Source organism: Rasamsonia emersonii, assembly GCF_000968595.1.
Source record: "Rasamsonia emersonii CBS 393.64 chromosome Unknown ctg1118621760092, whole genome shotgun sequence".
NCBI lineage: Eukaryota > Fungi > Ascomycota > Eurotiomycetes > Eurotiales > Trichocomaceae > Rasamsonia > Rasamsonia emersonii.
Genome location: NW_013563195.1, coordinates 49,069 through 67,740, shown reverse-complemented (window position 1 = coordinate 67,740; position 18,672 = coordinate 49,069). Strand labels below are relative to the sequence as shown.

The following is an 18,672-nucleotide window of genomic DNA, read 5'->3' as shown; positions in this document are numbered from 1 at the left end:
ATAGATGCGCTGCACGCTGCTGCCCGATAACGGAACGCGTATAGAGGAAACGCGAACGCGTCGCAGCATTGATCGAGACAGGCGGGCGTCAGTCTAGGCTCTCAAACCTTCAAACAGTGCCGTCATCACTCACAACGGTCTGGAGACGTGTTTTGCCACGAGCGGGAGATTTTTCGGTGAATTATGGTTCAATTGTATAATTAATGGTCACGATTGTACTTCTTTCCATGATCTGAGCACCTTTGTTCTCCAGTCTCGGTGACCTTTACCCTTGGCGGGCAGCGACGCAATGCCTTCACGAAAGCCCAGCAAATATGGAAACAAATTCCGGTCAAAGGCCGCTTCGTTCAAACCCAAGCGGGCAAAAACAGTCGAATTTTCTTCCCTCCGGTCGACAGAAGCTACCTCCCAAGATGAGAAGTTCGAGGCAATTCGGCTGGCCAACAGTATCGACGAGGCCATGGGCTTTCCCCGATTCGAGGCCGGCGAGAAGAGGGAGGGTTGGCTGATTAATATGCACAGTACTTCCATTGAGGACCCTAATGTTCCCGGAGGCCGAGCCGGTGTGGATTTCTATTTCCTCGAGGACAATGGGGGCAGTTTCAAGGCCACCGTGGAGTACGATCCTTACTTTCTGATTGCAGTGAAAGGAGGGCGCGAAGCAGAAGTCGAAGAATGGTGTCGAAGGATGTTCGAAGGCCTGATCAAAAGCATCAAACGGGTGGAAAAAGAGGATCTTCAGATGCCGAACCATCTCCTCGGACACCGGAGGACGTTTCTGCAACTCAACTTTGCGAATGTAGGCAATCTGCTGGAGGTTCGGAAAACGATCATGCCTATCGCCGAGAAAAACAAGAAGAATGTGACGGAAATGGATACTTATGCGGAGATGGCCAGGTTTGATTCCCCCAGAGAATGATCACGTATTCCCTGTTCTAACTCTTTTGACAGGGCAAATGCTGGTTTTGATCTCTTTGATGACGAATTGACTAATGACCCACGACCTAATGCCACGTTGAATGCGAGTGATTTTATAATTGATATTCGAGAATATGATGTTCCTTACCACGTCAGAGTTGCTATTGACAAAGGTCGGCTCATTTCCCAATAAGTGTGACGAAGTTTTCTGACGTCCGATAGATATCCGTATCGGAAAGTGGTACACTGTGGAGGCCAAGCATGGCGTTATCACATTGACGTGTATTGAAGAACGACTTCAGCGAGCTGATCCTGTTGTTCTTGCATTCGATATTGAAACGACCAAACTACCTTTGAAATTTCCCGACGCAGTAATCGATCAGATCATGATGATTTCCTATATGATTGATGGCAACGGATTTCTCATTACAAACCGGGAAATCGTCTCAGAAGATATCAATGACTTCGAGTACACTCCGAAGCCCGAGTACAGCGGTCCCTTTGTGATCTTCAATGAGCCCGATGAGCGCCATGCCATAGAGCGATTTTTTCAACATATTAAAGAAGCGAAGCCGACAGTTATCGCGACATACAACGGTGACTTTTTCGACTGGGCCTTCGTTGAAGCACGAGCAAGCGTCTTAGGGATCGATATGTATACTGAGATTGGCTTTAGGAAAAACAGCGAGGACATCTACCAGAGCAACCATTGTGTTCATATGGACTGCTTCGCCTGGGTCAATCGAGACAGTTATCTTCCGCAGGGTAGCAGAGGCTTGAAAGCGGTTACTGTTGCCAAGCTGGGCTATGATCCCGACGAGCTGGACCCCGAATTGATGACACGATATGCCAGCGAACGCCCACAGACATTGGCAGAATACTCGGTCTCTGATGCCGTTGCCACTTATTATCTCTACATGAAATACATTCATCCATTCATCTTCTCCCTTTGCACAATCATTCCCCTCAATCCCGATGATGTTCTGCGGAAAGGTACGGGAACGTTGTGTGAGATGCTTCTTATGGTACAAGCATACAAGAGCAATATCATCCTTCCCAACAAGCATAAAGATCCGCCAGAAGCCTTCTACGAAGGACATTTGCTAGATTCGGAAACCTACGTCGGCGGTCATGTTGAGAGTATCGAATCGGGCGTTTTCCGGAGTGACATACCAGTCAACTTCTCTATCGACACGAAGGCCATCGATGAATTGCTCAACGATCTGGACGCCGCTCTCAAATTCAGTATTGTTGTCGAGGAGAAGAAGTCCTTGGATGACATCACCAACTATGAGGAAGTCAAGTCGCAGATCGCAGAACGTCTGCTCAATCTGAAGGCGACGCCGAACAGGAACGAAAGACCGCTGATTTACCACTTGGATGTTGCTTCTATGTATCCCAACATTATGACAACCAATCGTTTGCAACCTGATTCGATGAAAAAGGAATCAGACTGTGCCGCTTGCGACTTCAACCGACCCGGCAAGACGTGTGATAGGCGACTTCCCTGGGCATGGCGAGGCGAGTTTCTCCCCGCAAAGCGCGATGAGTACAACATGATCCGACGCGCTGTGGAAAACGAAAAGTTTCCAGGCAAAGGCAAGAACGCACCAATGCGCTCGTTCTCTGATCTGAGCGCGGAGGAGCAAGCTGCCATTGTCAAAAAGCGACTGCAGGACTACAGCAAGAAGATCTATCACAAGATCCACGATAGTAAAACGGTCGTGAGGGAAGCCATCATCTGTCAACGAGAGAACCCTTTCTATGTCAATACGGTGCGCAGCTTCCGTGACCGGCGATACGACTTCAAAGCAAAACAGAAGGTATGGAAGGGCAAAACTGAGACCCTGAAGGCTGCAGGAGCACCTGCTGCAGAAATCGAGGAGGCGAAAAAGATGATTGTCTTGTTTGACTCCCTACAGCTGGCGCACAAGGTTATCTTGAACAGTTTCTACGGTTACGTGATGCGTAAGGGATCCAGGTGGTATTCCATGGAAATGGCGGGCGTCACATGTCTTACAGGCGCTCATATCATCCAAATGGCAAGAGAGCTTGTTGAACGAATCGGTCGTCCTCTGGAGCTCGATACCGATGGTATCTGGTGTATGCTTCCGGCAACCTTTCCAGAGAATTTCGCGTTTACGTTAAAGAATGGGAAGAAACTGCCGGTCTCCTACCCTTGTGTCATGCTCAACCACATCGTCCATGGCAGGTTTACAAACCACCAATATCAGACTCTGGTCGACCCTGTGACGTTCAAATATGAAACCCACAGCGATAATTCTATCTTCTTCGAGGTTGACGGACCATACAAAGCTATGATCTTGCCTGCTTCCAAAGAAGAAGATAAGAATTTGAAAAAGCGCTATGCTGTCTTCAACCATGACGGTTCCCTTGCTGAGTTGAAGGGATTTGAAGTTAAGCGCCGAGGCGAGCTGAAACTGATCAAGATTTTTCAGACTCAAATCTTCAAATTCTTCTTGGAGGGATCGACTTTGGCGGAAACCTACGCTGCCGTGGCTCGGGTAGCCAACAGGTGGCTAGATGTTCTCTATGAGCGTGGGGCCACGTTGGCAGATGAAGAGCTCATCGATCTCATTTGCGAGAACAGAAGCATGTCAAAGACTGTCGACGAGTACGGAGGCCAGAAGTCGACCTCAATTACCACCGCAAGGCGCCTGGCGGAGTTTTTGGGTGAGCAAATGATTAAGGACAAGGGTCTCAACTGCCAATATATTATATCTGCAAAACCCAAGAATACCCCTGTCACCGACAGAGCGATCCCCATTACTATCTTCTCGGCAGAAGAGAACGTGAAGCGATTTTTCCTTCGGAAATGGCTGAAGGACGATCCCGGTGATATGGATCCCAGATCGGTGATTGATTGGGATTACTATATCGAGAGATTGGGATCAGTTATCCAAAAGTTGATCACTATTCCAGCTGCTTTGCAGAAGCTCCGCAACCCGGTTCCCAGGGTTCCACATCCTGACTGGCTCCAGCGACGAGTCAACACCAGGGATGACAAGCTCAAGCAGAAGAAGATGACTGATCTATTCGAGAAGAACCCATTGTCTGATCTGTCAGCCAATATCTTGGAACATCGTGTTCCCCACTCGAGTGACATCGAAAATGTCACGACGCAGTCTGCGGAGAATCAAAAGACATCTCCGCCCAGTAAGACGTCGCAGAAGAGAAAGCTGCCCGAGGGCCCTTCGACAACATCTCTTGATCCTTTCGCTAGCCTGCCCGCGACAATGCCATCAATGACGGAGGACTACCAAGGGTTCATTAAGTATCAAAAGCAGAAGTGGAAGATTCAGAAACAAGCTCGTATCCGGCGTCGCCAGCTTTTCGGTGAGAGGTCAAACGTTGCAACAGACTCGTTAAGCCACTTCTTCCGGAATCAAGCGGAATTATTATTCATCAGCACTTGGCAAGTTCTCCAGCTTCGGGAGACTGATATGCCTGGTGAAGTGCGAGCCTTCGTTTTAATTGATCGCAAAGTGCACGCCCTCACTGTTAAGGTTCCCCGTCAAATATTCGTCAACCTGAAGGGTGATTCCTTGCCCGATGTGGACGTCCCTGGCTGCGAGGTAGAGAAGGTGAATCACACCTTGCCGAATGGCCATCCATCTGTCCACCTCTTCAAGCTTACCTTGTCTGAAGACACCTACTTGAGAGAGGCTGAGAAGATGGAAGTTCTCCTCAATCATCCAAGTGTGGAGGGCGTTTACGAGAGGAATGTTCCTTTGAGTGTCCGGGCTGTGTTGAAGCTGGGCAGCTTGTGTACCTTTGACGAGAGTCAGCGAGGAGTGCTTGGAGAGGGGTTGGACCGTGGGTTTGAACTGTCGTCCTTACTTCACGCATCATCGGACAAGCCCTATTTGGATGCGTCACCCCTGACTTACTACTATCTGTACCATGTTGCCTCTGGCGATAGACAGATCTTCGCACTTTTCTCAACTACCAGGGACGTGGCCCACATTGTCATTTTGAATCGGACGCGGGATGCACAAGGTCTCCCAAACGTTGACAAGATTTATTCGGAGCTCCTTACTCGTAAACTTCAGGCCAATGAAGCAGAAAACACGGCAAATGCGTTCGAATACCAAGAGAAAATCCACTTCAAGACTGTCCAAGTGACGACGCTGAGAAAAGCACACCTTGAGGTGGGTGACCTGGTGAAGAAATTACGGAGCGAGGAAAGCCAGCCAGTGGTACTCGTGATTCAATCACAGCAAAGACGGCGGTTATGCCACGATATACCGATCCTGAAAGAATACCCAGTTCTCTCAGTCAAGCCTGAGACGTCGGACATGGATATGCCGCCTCTGGGATGGCAATCCTTTGTCGCAAAGCGACTGGTTACTCACTACCTCTACCTGAGCCCTTGGATCCATCATTTGACTATGCTGGCACGGTACGGGGACGTGCCTCTCTGCAATCTGGAAAGCGATGACCCTCGATATCTGATCGACATTTCCTACGCAAGACGGCTGCAGCAAAGTAACGTTGTCCTATGGTGGTCTGCAGGACCACGGCCAGATCATGCCGGCTATGAGAAGGATGACGTCCTGGGTCCCCTGGAGACCGTCGAGATGCCGTCCATTAACGTGCCAGGCACGTATTCCACGGTGTCCATTGAGCTTGAAGTTCGAAATCTGGCGATCAACACCATCCTCACATCATCTATCATCAACGAAGTCGAAGGTAGCGACTCACTTCTTGCTCCCACTAACGGCGTGAGTGATGGAACGGGTGTCCTCTACTCGGAGAAGGCCTTTGCATCTGCTGGTGTGTACGTTCTACGTGACATGGTTAAGCAATGGTGGACAGAAGCCTGCGCCGGGAATACCATGGCGGATATAATGGTCCAGCACTTGATCCGATGGGTCGAGAGTCCCAGTTCGTGTTTGTACGACCGCGCTTTGCATTACTACGTCCGGATGATGTCGAAGAAGTCCTTCCAAAAACTGATGGCAGACTTCCGTCGGGTGGGCTCGAATGTGATCTTCGCGAGCCCGACGCGGCTGCTCCTGCAGACGACGAAGACGGAAGTGGGCAACGCCTACGCGTACAGTCAATACGTTCTGAAGTCGATCCGGGGGGATGCGGCGTTCCACTTTATCGACCTCGAGATCAAAGAATACTGGGACTTCTTGGTTTGGTATGACGAGTACAACTACGGCGGCAAAGGATGCCGAGAAGTCGTGGAGGCAGAGGCTCAGCAACTGGAAACCATCATGCACTGGCAGATGAGTCGGTTCCTTCCTGCTCCGATGCAGAGTGTCTTCCATGACTGGGTTGTTGAATATATCGAGCTGATGCATAGTCTCAAACGGGGAGACGGCGCAGACGGCGATATTTCCTCCACACCGCGACTGACCCAGATTCCTCGTGGGCCGCTTACGGAGGCAGATGGAGAGGAAATTACGTCTATACTCGCGGATCGGTTCTCGAAACCGCTGAAGAAGCAAATTGCCGGTCTTATTCGACGGCAGCGTGACGAGCTTCTGCACCCTGAATTGGCCTCCGATTATGTCTTCCCGGTTCTTCCAGGGGTTTTGGTGGATCCGAATGAGGAAAATCGAAACCCCGTGCTGGAGTTGGTCAAGTCGCTCATGCAGGTGCTGAGCCTGTCGAAGATCACGACCCTGGAGACACGTCTTCTCCGACGCGAGCTGCTCGCGCTCTTCGAGGTACGCGAATTCAGCAAGGAAGGCCGGTTCGAGCACCCCAGCGCCAGCTTGAAGCTGCCCGAGTTGACCTGCAGCGCCTGCTGCTTGATCCGTGATCTGGATCTGTGCCGGGATGAAGATGTCCTCCCTGACCCGGAGTTCGACGGCGGGAAAGGAGCTCCCAAGGCCTGGCGGTGTCCGTTTTGCCAGACTGAGTACGACCGGCTGGCGCAGGAGGAGAAGCTGATCGGCCAGGTTCATGGACTCGTGGTGGCCTGGCAGACGCAGGATCTGAAATGCTCCAAGTGCGGTGGACTCAAGGTCAGCGCGTTCATGGAGCACTGTTCCTGCAGCGGCACCTGGGTTGCGACCATGGATCGGAACGAAGTGATGAGGAAGCTGCGCGTCATGGTGAGCGCCGCCAAATTTCATGGGCTCAAGTTGCTGGAAGGAGTGGCAGAGGGAGTTTTGAAACGAATATAGCTCGCTCTTGTTCTTGATCTACCTTTCTTGTTTCTTTCTATGTCGTTTGTTTCAGGCGTTGGGGGAAGGGAAAAGGAATTGCACTGGTTGGGCGTTTGACAAGGGAGCATTGATCGACGTTGACGTTGATGTTGATGTTTACTGTATATACTGTTTGTATCTGAGGACATAGCTATTTTGGGGTCTTCATGCATGGATTGGATAATGAAATCATACTATACCCGAGATAATCTCAGAACTTTTTGTGTCATGGTGATAGAATATAGCGGTGCATTCATGATTGAGAATACTTCGGATATATTGATACCTCCTGTTCTAAAGCCCCCGCAAAGCCTATGCAGTATAGTAAGGCTTATATCCCCCCTATTGTAAAGGAAATAACAGTTTTTTTCTGTAGTTTTGTGTGTGGGGATTCCTTATGGTTAGTTAGGTTAGTTAGTTAGTTAACTAACTTAACTAACTAACGTAATCCACCACCGAGCTGCGCGGACCACCGAGCTGCGCGGTCCCCGAGAAAAAAATTCAACCACCAACACAACCGTAAATCTTGAAGCATTTTGCAACCAAATTTAATGAATTTGACTATATAAAGAAGGAGACTGTTTACTAGGGCATTTAAGCCGATTATGGCCTGTTTGATTGCAATTACTGCATCTTGGTGGCCTTCGAGTCCGTGGTCTAGATGATTCCTGTAGTTGCTCCTCATGCTCTTGAGCTTTTTGCTGTCCTTCAGCACCTGTCAAGCTACCACCAGTTGCTATAAAGTATCTTGATGCCTCTCGTCTTCCTTTTTAGACGCTGATTTGCTGCACGAAGTTGATTAACTTCTTGCTGCAATAGGATAGCATTCTGCATGGTGATCTCTGCGCTTTTGATCACCTTATCAACTGCCTGTTCCAGTGTGGAAGGAGACACTGTTTGATGACTGCGGAGATGTTGAATTCGCTTCTTTTGCTGGTCCAGTTGACATATATTAGCTGGAGTTTTGCCTGGGCCATTAAAAGATTGATTGCTATGTGCTGTAGAAGGTGGTGTTGGTGTTTTCAACTGGATATGAAGCTTCGAAAGCACTCTTTCAGGTGATAATGGAACCAGGCCAGTTGCTGCAAATCCGCTTTGAATATTTGATAAGGATAAAGCACGTTGATGGACTGTAGGATAGATATAGAGGAAGTCTTCCTTATCAATTGAATGGATTCCATTCTGCATCATCTCCTCAGTCTTCTGGCCATACAGGCGCTTCAGTGGCGAGAAGCAGCTTACATCAAGTGGTTGAAGCAGATGTGATGAATGTGGTGGTAGATATAAAGGAATAATATTCCTTTCTGTGCAGAATTTATCAAATCCTGCTGTAGCATGACTGCTGTGACCATCCAGAATCAAGAGGCGATATCGTCCCAACAGTACGAGAAGCTGTATGCTTTTCAAACATCTCTTGAAGCCATTCAAGGCCTAATTCATCATTTGTCCAGCCATTCTCACTGGTGCTGATTCGGTAATCCTTTGGGACAACCTTATACCATTGGGATTGATGGTTCTTTGCAGCAAGAATAATCTGTGGAGGCAAGGCCCATCCAGTTGCATTCACTGCTACAATTGCAGTAACCCATTCGCGGTTTCCAGGTTGTATAGTCTTTGCATGACTTTCTCTTGTCTCTGAACCGCAGACAACTTTGGCAGTTGATATCACACCCATTTGAAAGCCAGTCTCATCCATATTATAGATATCTTGCTCAAGGATCCCATACTTCTGAATAGCATCATGAAACGTGTAAACCAGCCCTTAATAAGCTCTGGATCTTCGCATTTAGCTCGCTGATAATCGTACTTTCGGCTGTATTTAGAGCAAAGTTCTTTATGGCGCTTGATAAACCGGTTTACCCAGTTCTCCCCAATAGAAGCTTCTTGAGGTGAAGATAACCGCGCAGAAAGCAACAATTGCGCTAGATAGCGTACTGTTGATATTCGTGGAGGTAAACCACGTCGGTCCATATCAAGAATCCATGCTAAAAGTGTAGATTCTTCAGTATCTGTCAATTTGCGACAATTTGCAGTTGAATCTTTGCGAGCAGTAGTCCCATTAACACGTGTCATAAAGGTCCTTGGAGGCACGTCAAAAGCTTTGGCAGCTGCAGTTTTTGATGGAAAAAGACCTTTCTTATAGGCTTCAAGTGCTAATTGCATACGCCCTTCTTTTGATATATCAGCCATGACGCGGTGCGTTGGTAAATCGCGATAAATCCGATGATAGGGGGTGGCCGAGGTGGTGGCCGCGCAGCTCGGTGGTCCGCGCAGCTCGGTGGTGGATTACGTTAGTCAGTTGTGCTTACTCAGCATGCTAACTTAGTTATATAACTAGACAGCAATAACTAACCACCCATGAGCCCCTGTGCTCCCCTTTCTCAGGCCAGTATAGTAGATATCCCCTATGCCTAAACTCTCTCTCAACATAGGGTTCCTGCAGGCAAGCTAGGCCCACCCCTAGCTAAAGCCCTAGCTCCAGGGCTGCAATTGTAATTATATAGGCCCTGCAGCAGTTATGTTACATTACTAACATTCTGCTGTAGAGCTAGGTCCTGTGCCTGCCCTAGGGGTCTAAGCATTCCCCATATCCACATCTCCCTATATGATTGGGGTCTTTGGGGTCTGTGGAGGCTAGGTATCCTCAGGTCGGGGCTGAGGAGTCTGCCTCTCAGGGGCTTGAGTGGCTTCCTGGCTTGCTACTACTACTGCAAAGCCTGGTAAGCTTAGTATTATTGCTTGTACTGATTCCTGACACCCTAGGGGGCCTACACTTGGTTCCCTCTTCTTACTAAGGTGTTTCTATGCTTCTCATATCTTAGGGCAGGTCCCTATTATTGCTGGGTGTGGGTGTTATGAACCAACAGGAGATAACACTGTCCAACACAGCGATGCAGGATGAAACAATTACCCCGCAAGGCAGGAATAAGGCACTCAGAGATCACGTGACTTGTATACCATTTAGACCGTCGCGTGCTCGTGAACGACACAGAGTCAGGAAGACTCCTTGATCCTTCCCTAACCACCATTGTTAAGTATCGACGACTACGGTTGGACCCAGCGCGTAACAGTGGGCCACTATAGTTACCACATTTGGCAGGTATATGCTGATAGGCTATTCCTGGCTTTATAGTATAGTTGACTACCTTACAGACATGATCAGCTCCCTTATGGGGCCCTACATAGATGAAGCATAATAGTAGACAGTCCCCATAAGCCCTAAAGCTATAATGCCCAATCCCACAGCACTATAGGCATACTGTACCTGCCCCTAGGTCCCAGTAATGTTCTGTTTGGTATCTGGACCCTCCAAAGTGGATTCTATTGTTCAAGATCTTCCTAGCTTCTTCTAAGGAGCCTACTATAATTACTATAGTAGAGCCCTTTTGCCCCCTAATTTCCTCAGGGTTTTGGAGCCATATGGGGTCTTGCTTCAATTGGTATTTAGTTCCTAGTTTAATTTCTTTGCAGGTAAGACCTAGCCTGTTGGCCAAATATTGTCTAGTTGGTACCCCATATACCTTGACCTTATACTATTGCTCAGGGAGTTCCACTGATACCACTGCTGGGTCTGCTTGCCAGGCTGCCACCACTAGGAGATCTCTATAGCTAGGGACTAGCATTAACCCTAGGGACCCCTTTTCTACCAGAACTGATATAGCTCCTGTTACTGTATAGCCCATATCAACTACCTGGAGGAAGCCTAGGAAGCCTTTTCTTTGCTAGAGCCCTATTAATTGCTAGTATGACCTCTTCATGTTCTGCCTTAGGGGCCACCAGCCCCCCATCTCTTCAAAATAGAAGCCTGCAGGCTTCCTTATTCTTCTCTTTGGCTGGCACTAGGCTTTCTGGTCTTTGGGGCTCCTTAGGGCCATTAGGATTGCTTGATTTTTGAGCCTTCTTCTTCTGTTTGGCCAGCACCACCTACCACTCCTGGCCCCCAGGCCTAGTGGCCATCAGGGCTGCCACATCTGCATATGAGGTTCCTTTCTTTGCTAGTTGTTTCAGAGCTACTAGGGGTCTCTGTATTGGGGTCTTCGGCTGTTGGTCTTTGATCTGGTTGTTGCTTCCGGCTCTGCTTGCGGCTCTGCTTGCTGGTCTGTGCACCTGGTCTAGGTGAGCTGGCAGGTCTGATATAGGGGCTTGCTGGTTGGTTGCCATGAGCTCTGTGTGAAGCTTGCTAATTTCTAGTTCTAGAGAAGAAATCCTCTGTAGGTAGCTCTCTTCCCAGACCTGTTGTTCTGCTTTCCAGTTGTTTATAACCTCCATAAGCTGTGCCTATATCATCTCTAGGTCCCCCTGGCATGCCTGTTGTTGGATCTGGGTCTGCTGCTCAAAGGCTCATTCCATATTGCTGTTACGCGCTGGGTCCAACCGTAGTCGTCGACACTGGGAAGGATCAAGGAGTCTTTCTGACTCTATGTCGTTCACGAGCACGCGACGGTCTAACTGACCCGGGTCTCTTCTCCTTGAGACAACGGCCTACCTGGCGAAGGGCTCTTCCTCGAACGACCTCTCTCCCAGATATAGTGGGGTCTCGCAGGGACACACAAACAAGTAGTAAGTAAGGATAACAATAACGACTAGGTCAGAGGCAACGCCTACTAGAGCTATACCGAAGTATACCACTAGTAGTAAGAAGTCTTACTGACCCCCAAAGTAAGTATCTTAGTAACAACGATCTTGAATGAATTGAATTGAGCACGAGTAGAGAAAGACTAGATACATGACCGGAATCCTTCTTCCTTTTATGTCTCCTTCTCATCATACCACTCTGTATACCATCTCATATACCTTCAAGGTCTTTTCCTGGGTCTTCCTTTGGTATTCGTATACCATCCTGTGTACCATCTTTATCTTGCTCCTTGGCTTTCCAATGGTATACAAGTCACGTGACCTCTTAGTGCCTATTCCTGCCTTGCGGGGTAATGTTTCATCCTGCACCGCTGTGTTGGACAGCGTTGTCTCCTGTTGGTTCATAACAAGTTTATATAGTCTATTTAAGAGGTTATTAAATATAAAATTTTATAAAATCTATAGATCTGTGAAGGGCCAAAGCCTTGCTATCTAGAAACTAGAAGCTCATAAAAAGGATTCGCTGGGGAAGGAAGAAAGGAAGAAAGGAAGGGAGAGAGAGAAGGGCACGCGAGCTATATCAACAACAACAAATGGGCCAATCAGGAGACGAGAGCGAAGCTGAGTCAGCGATATGGGCTTAGCCCGCAACAAGATCTAAGGTTTTTTATGTAAGCTCTGTAGTCTATTATTTCCTATAGACTGCAAATTGTAGTAAATTCAATTATATAATATAGTTACCTTATGGTTATTATTCTCTATTGTTAGCTATAGCAATTTTATTAATATTCCCAGGCCATAGTTTATAGTCATATGACACCCATAATGTAATTGGTTCCCCTTCAAGCCGCCTGAGCGAAGCAAGGGATCAAAGGCTTGTAAGAAGTAATAAATAGTAAATAGTAAGTAGTGACATGCCCGTATAATCAGATGTAGCAAGATAATAGAGCAGGAAAGATCAATATATATTCTGGAAAACCCATTGACTCGTCCACTGTAACATTACCGCAAATCGATCTATTCACTCGGATATAAACTATTATATTAATTCAACGAATATAGATCAAGCTGTTCTAGCTGAGCCACGAGTTAAATGATCCTCCGACTGTTATTGTTATCGGGGTGTTGCAGGGTTGTCTAGCACTCAGCGGTCGAATCCCCGCGTTTAGCATTGTTGCCATTGGTTCGACCAGCAAACTTGCTCTTGGCGCAACCAACTGTCGTGGTCGTCGGAACAAACTCGGACCTTGTACCTGATCGTCCTATGGAGTTCTTGCTTCCTTCTACTTTTTTTTCGGCCTCTTCTCGTGGGTGACTGCAGTGGAGGGAATTTTTTTTGCTGTCGGGTCTGGTGAAGAAGGGTCGCTCTCGTCCCTATTCTTAGCTTTCCCGTAACGTTTCGGGAGTGTCAAACCCCACGGAATCCCGCAAAGCAACCCCTCACTCAATTCCTCTCCACAACCGTTGTACATAACGACCCAACAAAAAAAAAAACAAACCTGTGTCGAATCGCGATTGCCAACCCCAGAAGAAGTAGATTCACCATCCCACGGGCTTCTTTCCCTTCTGTGCGTGACTGAATGGCCTCCCAGACCCAGGCCCAACAACCTCAACGGCCACAGATCCAGCCTTGCCGGTACAAGACTGGAAAGACCCTGGGAGCGGGCTCCTACTCGGTCGTGAAAGAATGCGTCCATATCGATACGGGGCGGTACTATGCCGCCAAGGTGATCAACAAGCGTCTGATGGCGGGGAGGGAGCACATGGTGAGTTGGTCTGGCGGGAGCATCGTTTTGGTGTTGCAGAAGGCTGATACATCGTGCTTTTCCCCGGTCAACAGGTTCGAAATGAGATTGCTGTGCTCAAGAAGGTCTCGATGGGGCATCAGAACATCCTCACGCTGGTCGATTACTTCGAGACAATGAACAATCGTGCGTGTCAAGCCTCTATGGAAGACGGATGGAGGAAAACGCTGACATGATTGCGTCTATTTCTAGTGTATCTGGTCACTGAGCTGGCGCTGGGCGGCGAGCTGTTCGACCGAATCTGCCGCAAGGGCAGCTATTACGAGAGCGATGCAGCAGACATCATCCGAGCCACTCTCTCCGCCGTCGCATACCTGCATGACCACGGCATCGTGCATCGAGATCTCAAACCGGAGAACCTGCTGTTTCGGACCCCGGAGGACAATGCGGACCTGCTGATTGCGGACTTTGGCCTGGCGAGGATCATGGATGAAGAGCAGTTTCACGTGCTCACCACGACGTGTGGCACGCCAGGCTATATGGCTCCGGAAATCTTCAAGAAGACTGGGCACGGGAAACCAGTGTATGTATTGCCAACGACGCGAGATGGAGTTTGCATTTGCTGATAGTTGATGGGTGTTGCAGAGATATCTGGGCAATTGGCGTCATCACGTACTTCCTGCTGTGCGGATACACGCCGTTCGACCGCGAGTCCAACCTGGAGGAGATGCAGGCCATTCTCGTGGCTGACTACTCATTCACGCCAGTCGAGCATTGGCGGAATGTCTCCCAGACGGCGCGCGAGTTTATCAACCGCTGCTTGACCATTGATCCGCAGAAGCGAATCACGGCTCACGAAGCTCTCCAGCATCCTTGGATTAACCCCCCGATCGATCCTGCTGGCCAAGGCACGGGGGAGGACCTGCTGCCTACCGTCAAGAAGAATTTCAACGCGCGGCGGACGCTGCACAAGGCTATCGATACCGTCCGCGCCATCAACAAGCTGCGCGAAGGTGGCCATCTGATGATGGATGGTGCCACCAGCGTCGATCCCAAGCCGGAGCGCGTGGACGGGAACCAAGTTTTCGAAGAGAACCGGCACAAGCAGCAGCAACAACCACCACCGCCGCCGCCATCGCACGACGGCCGGAATTGACAGCCGCAGTAACGCACGAGGTCAGACCGAAGAGCAGATCCGCGAGCAAGAGCGCAAAATGAAGGAGACGATGACTGGTCTTTGGAGCAAGCCCGAAGGTCAAAAGCGATGAAATTCGGCTTAAAAAAGGACAAGAAAAGTATATATATATACACACATGAGGATATATGATGTTGTGACGAAGGAACGCCTTGCCTTGACTAACCTTTTGGATGACATCTATTCCCATTCAATTCCTATCCGTATTTTTGGATTCAACTTTTTTTTTTGGATTCTGCCTTATTCTCTTTTTTGGTGTATGTGTTTCTTTCGAAAATTTAGCATTACTTCTATGATTTTTTTGGTCTTTTCTTCAATCCATTCATTCACCTATTACTTTCGGGTTTCATTCCATACCTTTTTTTGGTTTACATTCTCGCATTGGATGAAGATGAAGTATTAAAGAAAGAAAGAAAGCAAGGAAGATGAGAGAGTCGAGACAGAGTTGAAGCTCAGTGAAGTTGGAAAAGATATGTCTACAGTATGTCCACGTCCATGTGGAGTCCATGGCTATCACAAGTAACAAACAATAAACAATGAACAAAGTCAAGTGTTTTTTTTTACTATTATTATTAGTGTATCTTTCATGACATGTTATTATATGATATTTTATATGATATGAATGATAACTAAATAAATAAAGCTGAACAGAAACAGGTAAAAAAAAGGAAAATGGAATGCAATGGATTGGATTCGGTGTTTTTTTTTTGTAGTTCCTCTTTTCTCTTTTCTCTATTTTGGGGAGGAGGTTTAAAAAATGTCTCTGTGAGTGAGCACTTAATAATGAACTTCTAGTAGGTAGGTAGGTAGGTAGGTACGTACGTACGTACGTAAGTTGAATTGATCAGGTATGAGAGAAGATTACCGAGATATGCATGTCACGAAGAATGTGAGAAAAATGAAAATCATGTCTATTGAGGAAATGTTTCATCTGTTATCTGTTATTAAAAAAAATAGAGTAATTGATTATGCCTAATACCATCCATCCATCCATCCATCCTTCCTTCCCTCCCTGTAATAGTCTCCACCCGGTCGTTACATTCAAGTTAAGTTGGAAAGCAAACATGTAGATAGGTGGATATTCTGTCATGATCGTCATTGCCAGTGTTATTGTCGCTGATGTTGTCGTTGATGTGGTCATGACTGCCTTGGCTCATCGACTCGATTCGAGCAGCTCGAGGCGCGCTTCGTCCGCCTTGACCCATTTCCTCCATTCCTGCCACTCAGCGTAGCTGGCGGTTGCCCGGAGCCCTTGATACCTGATGGCCTTGAAATCAGACACGTCGTTCCAGGGCTTCCCGGAGATGGCGCTGGCGCTGCCGCTGCCCCGTAAGAACCTCCGGGCCATTCCTCCGCTGCCCCCGTCCCAGCCAGCTTTGCGCATCAGGCTCTCCACGGTCTCTTCTTTGGTCCATCCTTGCTCGACGGCGACATCCGGTAAGTACGTGGCGCCGTAGCGTCGGTTACGGTAGACGAAGGAAATACGTAGCCCGTGTGTGCCCAGCTCCCAGTCCAGGGCGTCGGCACATGGCTCAAAGTCGCTCAGGAGGGTCAAGGAGCAGGAGAGAGACGGTAGCAGAGAAGCGGGAATCGGGGAAAATCGGCTGTCTTCGAAGGCTCTGTATGGGCGACATTAGCACGCCTGATAGATCGGGTTGAACATCGGCAAGGATACGAATAATATAACCCGTTCCCGCAGATGTCCGCGTAAAGGGGGAGAAAGATGAGATACATACGAAGTGAGAGCGTAGGTTCTCAGCCCGTAGGAGAGCTCGTGAGCTTCGAAAGTGCCGATACACCCACGAAGGGACTTGTGGCCACTCTTAGAAATAGTATTCCACGTCACGAACAGCGGATACGACCCCTTCAGAGGCTTAGGACGTTGGAAGCTCGGGGTTGACGGCTGGGAAAGGGGGGTGGTCACCGCCGTAGAATTCGACAGCGCAGAACGGGACGAGTGGGTGGACAGCGTCGAAGGCGTCGACGTGCTAGAAGAGGAGTCTGATGGAAAGTCCCGTTGCAGACGTTTGATACCGGGCAGCTTGATCGAGCGTGGTCGGTTGTTCTTGTCCCCTGGGAGACTCTCCTCTCCGTCTTCGTCGACGTCGCTCTCTTCCTCGACATCGACACTATCATGCAACCCCTCTACATTAGAGCTGCTCGGATCACTTTCGCTGGCTTGGGAGACCAACGCTTTCTCTTTCAGCATGGCCAGCTCCTTGGCTTGCTCATACTGCTCCCACAGCTCTTCTACGGCTGCAAGGCTGGGAGGTTCCTCGTTCTTGAACGAGGCAGAAAGGCACTCGAAGCAGTAGTAGCACTGTGCTGGTGTAGCCATGATGAGGGACGTCAAGCCAACGAGACCAAAGGAGAAACGACCTCCCTTTAAGGAAATATGGGCTTTATTTTCCCCGTTTTACAATGCAAGCTGAATAAAGGATCTCCGCAAAAGGGCGCTGCCAGCGTCATGCAGTAATAGGTAAAAGCGGGGTTCTGCGAGGGCGACAGCGACTGTACTGTAAGGCCCCTAGTTTCAGCCTTGCCCATCCGTACGAAAGCCAACACAAAGCAGGTCGGGCCGGGTCCGCAAGGGGACAGAGAACGTAAGGAAAGACAAGGGTTGTACAGTACGAGTCGCAGTTGGGAAGACGACGGTGACCTCAACGGAAGGTCCAGCGGAACCGCACACGCTATCTAGCTGTCCGTCAAGAGGTCAATCCGCGGAGAGAAGAGGATAAAAAGGAAAAAAAGAGGTGGGGGGAGTGGAGGGCGTTGGGCCAGACTTAAGGATGATTAGCTCTCTTTTCGATAAGTAGTTTTTTAAGTTCATTACGATAACCAACCTGGGAACTTACTTTGGTGCCACAGCACACGCGCCAAGTTCTGTGAGTGACAGCGTCCGGAAGTTGCCTCTGCAAGGCCTCGAGACAAACTCATGCGTGGCAGGCACGTGACTACTGCAGCAACAACGACGACGAGGGCCTTTTGCTTTTTACTTCTTTCAGTCTGGCCAATGATCTGGCCTGTTATCTGATTTCTATCTCCTGTTGTTATCGGTCACGTCTTGCAACAGCTTCATCTGACAGGACCCGCTAACGGAACCGTTACCCACTGGCCTAAGACATCTACCAGTTAGGTCAATGTACAGTACAGTACAATACTTTTGCTTCTTCTGGCCGAGGTTCTTCTGGTCTCCTCGCCTTCCCTTCTCTTCCCTTTCTCTGGAACAAGCAAAGCTAAACTTGTTCCGAGACCTTCCTTGCCCCTGGTGTCGACGTCAGGAGAGTGGCTGTTACGGGTGTGAGTTCATGGCAAAACAAAATGCAATGACAATAGTAATCGAATTCGGCCTATCTGTTGGATTCTTGAATAGCTCTTCTGGATCGCCTTTTTTCTGTACCTTAAGAAAAAAAAATTTTCACCCTGTGATTTTCGTGCATAGAAAGGGAAACCAAATTCCACGGTTGACTGAACTACGGCGAAGTTTTTATTCATTGACGTAATTTGGAAGGTGATGTGATGAGATCCCGTAAGCCTTTCTCGTCAACGCAAGCTAATCGGGGTATATATTGGCTGAAGTTTGTCACATCATTACTTCCGTTAGAGCCCTCGGCTTGAGGAGCACATCCTTGGGATAGCGACATAGTGTCTAGCAGATTGTAATCATCACTGTCGACATCAGACTGGTAAAACAGAGAAGGATACCATCAATCACCATAATCGGGACCAGAATGCCATGGTATGCGGTTTCGGCGAGGAGGCAACCTCCCAAACGTACAGAGTTAAGGCGTAAATGTTGAGATCTCACTTCACGCCTCAACAGAATCCAGGACCACTAGCCAGCACAAAGCGCAGCTAGTGCATGCGATAATAATCAAGCCGACTGACTTGGCCCGAGTAAAACCCCGCCCGCCAATAGCATAGGCATGGTTTCGTAGCATCATTAGCACTCACTGACAAGACGAGGGTGAGTCCTTTTATGTGCCTCTGGTATAGTCGTATTTTCATTTTTCGGTTGGAGTGACCATCAACCCTCGAGCAATTGCGAGGCAGA

At 48.6% G+C, this 18,672-nt stretch overlaps 6 protein-coding genes across 6 annotated transcripts; 2 read left to right on the top strand and 4 right to left on the bottom strand.

Moving 5' to 3' along the window:
* Positions 1-289: 289 nt before the first annotated feature.
* T310_4002 (DNA-directed DNA polymerase) lies at positions 290-7,512 on the top strand (the record flags this gene model as incomplete). The annotated part of the gene is made up of 6 exons (XM_013473149.1): positions 290-897; positions 952-1,091; positions 1,141-7,010; positions 7,138-7,225; positions 7,255-7,427; positions 7,480-7,512. 6 exons carry the CDS (start codon positions 290-292, stop codon positions 7,510-7,512), a joined length of 6,912 nt encoding a protein of 2,303 aa, XP_013328603.1.
* Positions 7,513-7,826: 314 nt separating this feature from the next.
* T310_4001 (Transposase Tan1) lies at positions 7,827-9,293 on the bottom strand (the record flags this gene model as incomplete). Its single annotated transcript, XM_013473148.1, has 3 exons — positions 7,827-8,233; positions 8,490-8,669; positions 8,831-9,293. The coding sequence occupies 3 exons, from the start codon at positions 9,291-9,293 to the stop codon at positions 7,827-7,829; spliced, it is 1,050 nt and encodes a 349-aa protein (XP_013328602.1).
* A 1,734-nt stretch (positions 9,294-11,027) lies between these two features.
* On the bottom strand, positions 11,028-11,954 carry T310_4000 (uncharacterized protein; the record flags this gene model as incomplete). The annotated part of the gene is made up of 4 exons (XM_013473147.1): positions 11,028-11,381; positions 11,655-11,713; positions 11,752-11,821; positions 11,874-11,954. 4 exons carry the CDS (start codon positions 11,952-11,954, stop codon positions 11,028-11,030), a joined length of 564 nt encoding a protein of 187 aa, XP_013328601.1.
* A 1,304-nt stretch (positions 11,955-13,258) lies between these two features.
* Positions 13,259-14,579, top strand: T310_3999 (Calcium/calmodulin-dependent protein kinase; the record flags this gene model as incomplete). The annotated part of the gene is made up of 4 exons (XM_013473146.1): positions 13,259-13,444; positions 13,519-13,609; positions 13,676-14,006; positions 14,069-14,579. 4 exons carry the CDS (start codon positions 13,259-13,261, stop codon positions 14,577-14,579), a joined length of 1,119 nt encoding a protein of 372 aa, XP_013328600.1.
* Positions 14,580-15,771: 1,192 nt separating this feature from the next.
* Positions 15,772-16,956, bottom strand: T310_3998 (AMMECR1 family protein; the record flags this gene model as incomplete). Its single annotated transcript, XM_013473145.1, has 2 exons — positions 15,772-16,237; positions 16,355-16,956. The coding sequence occupies 2 exons, from the start codon at positions 16,954-16,956 to the stop codon at positions 15,772-15,774; spliced, it is 1,068 nt and encodes a 355-aa protein (XP_013328599.1).
* A 1,153-nt stretch (positions 16,957-18,109) lies between these two features.
* Positions 18,110-18,626, bottom strand: T310_3997 (uncharacterized protein; the record flags this gene model as incomplete). The annotated part of the gene is made up of 3 exons (XM_013473144.1): positions 18,110-18,301; positions 18,397-18,453; positions 18,573-18,626. The coding sequence occupies 3 exons, from the start codon at positions 18,624-18,626 to the stop codon at positions 18,110-18,112; spliced, it is 303 nt and encodes a 100-aa protein (XP_013328598.1).
* Between the last annotated feature and the right edge of the window lie 46 nt (positions 18,627-18,672).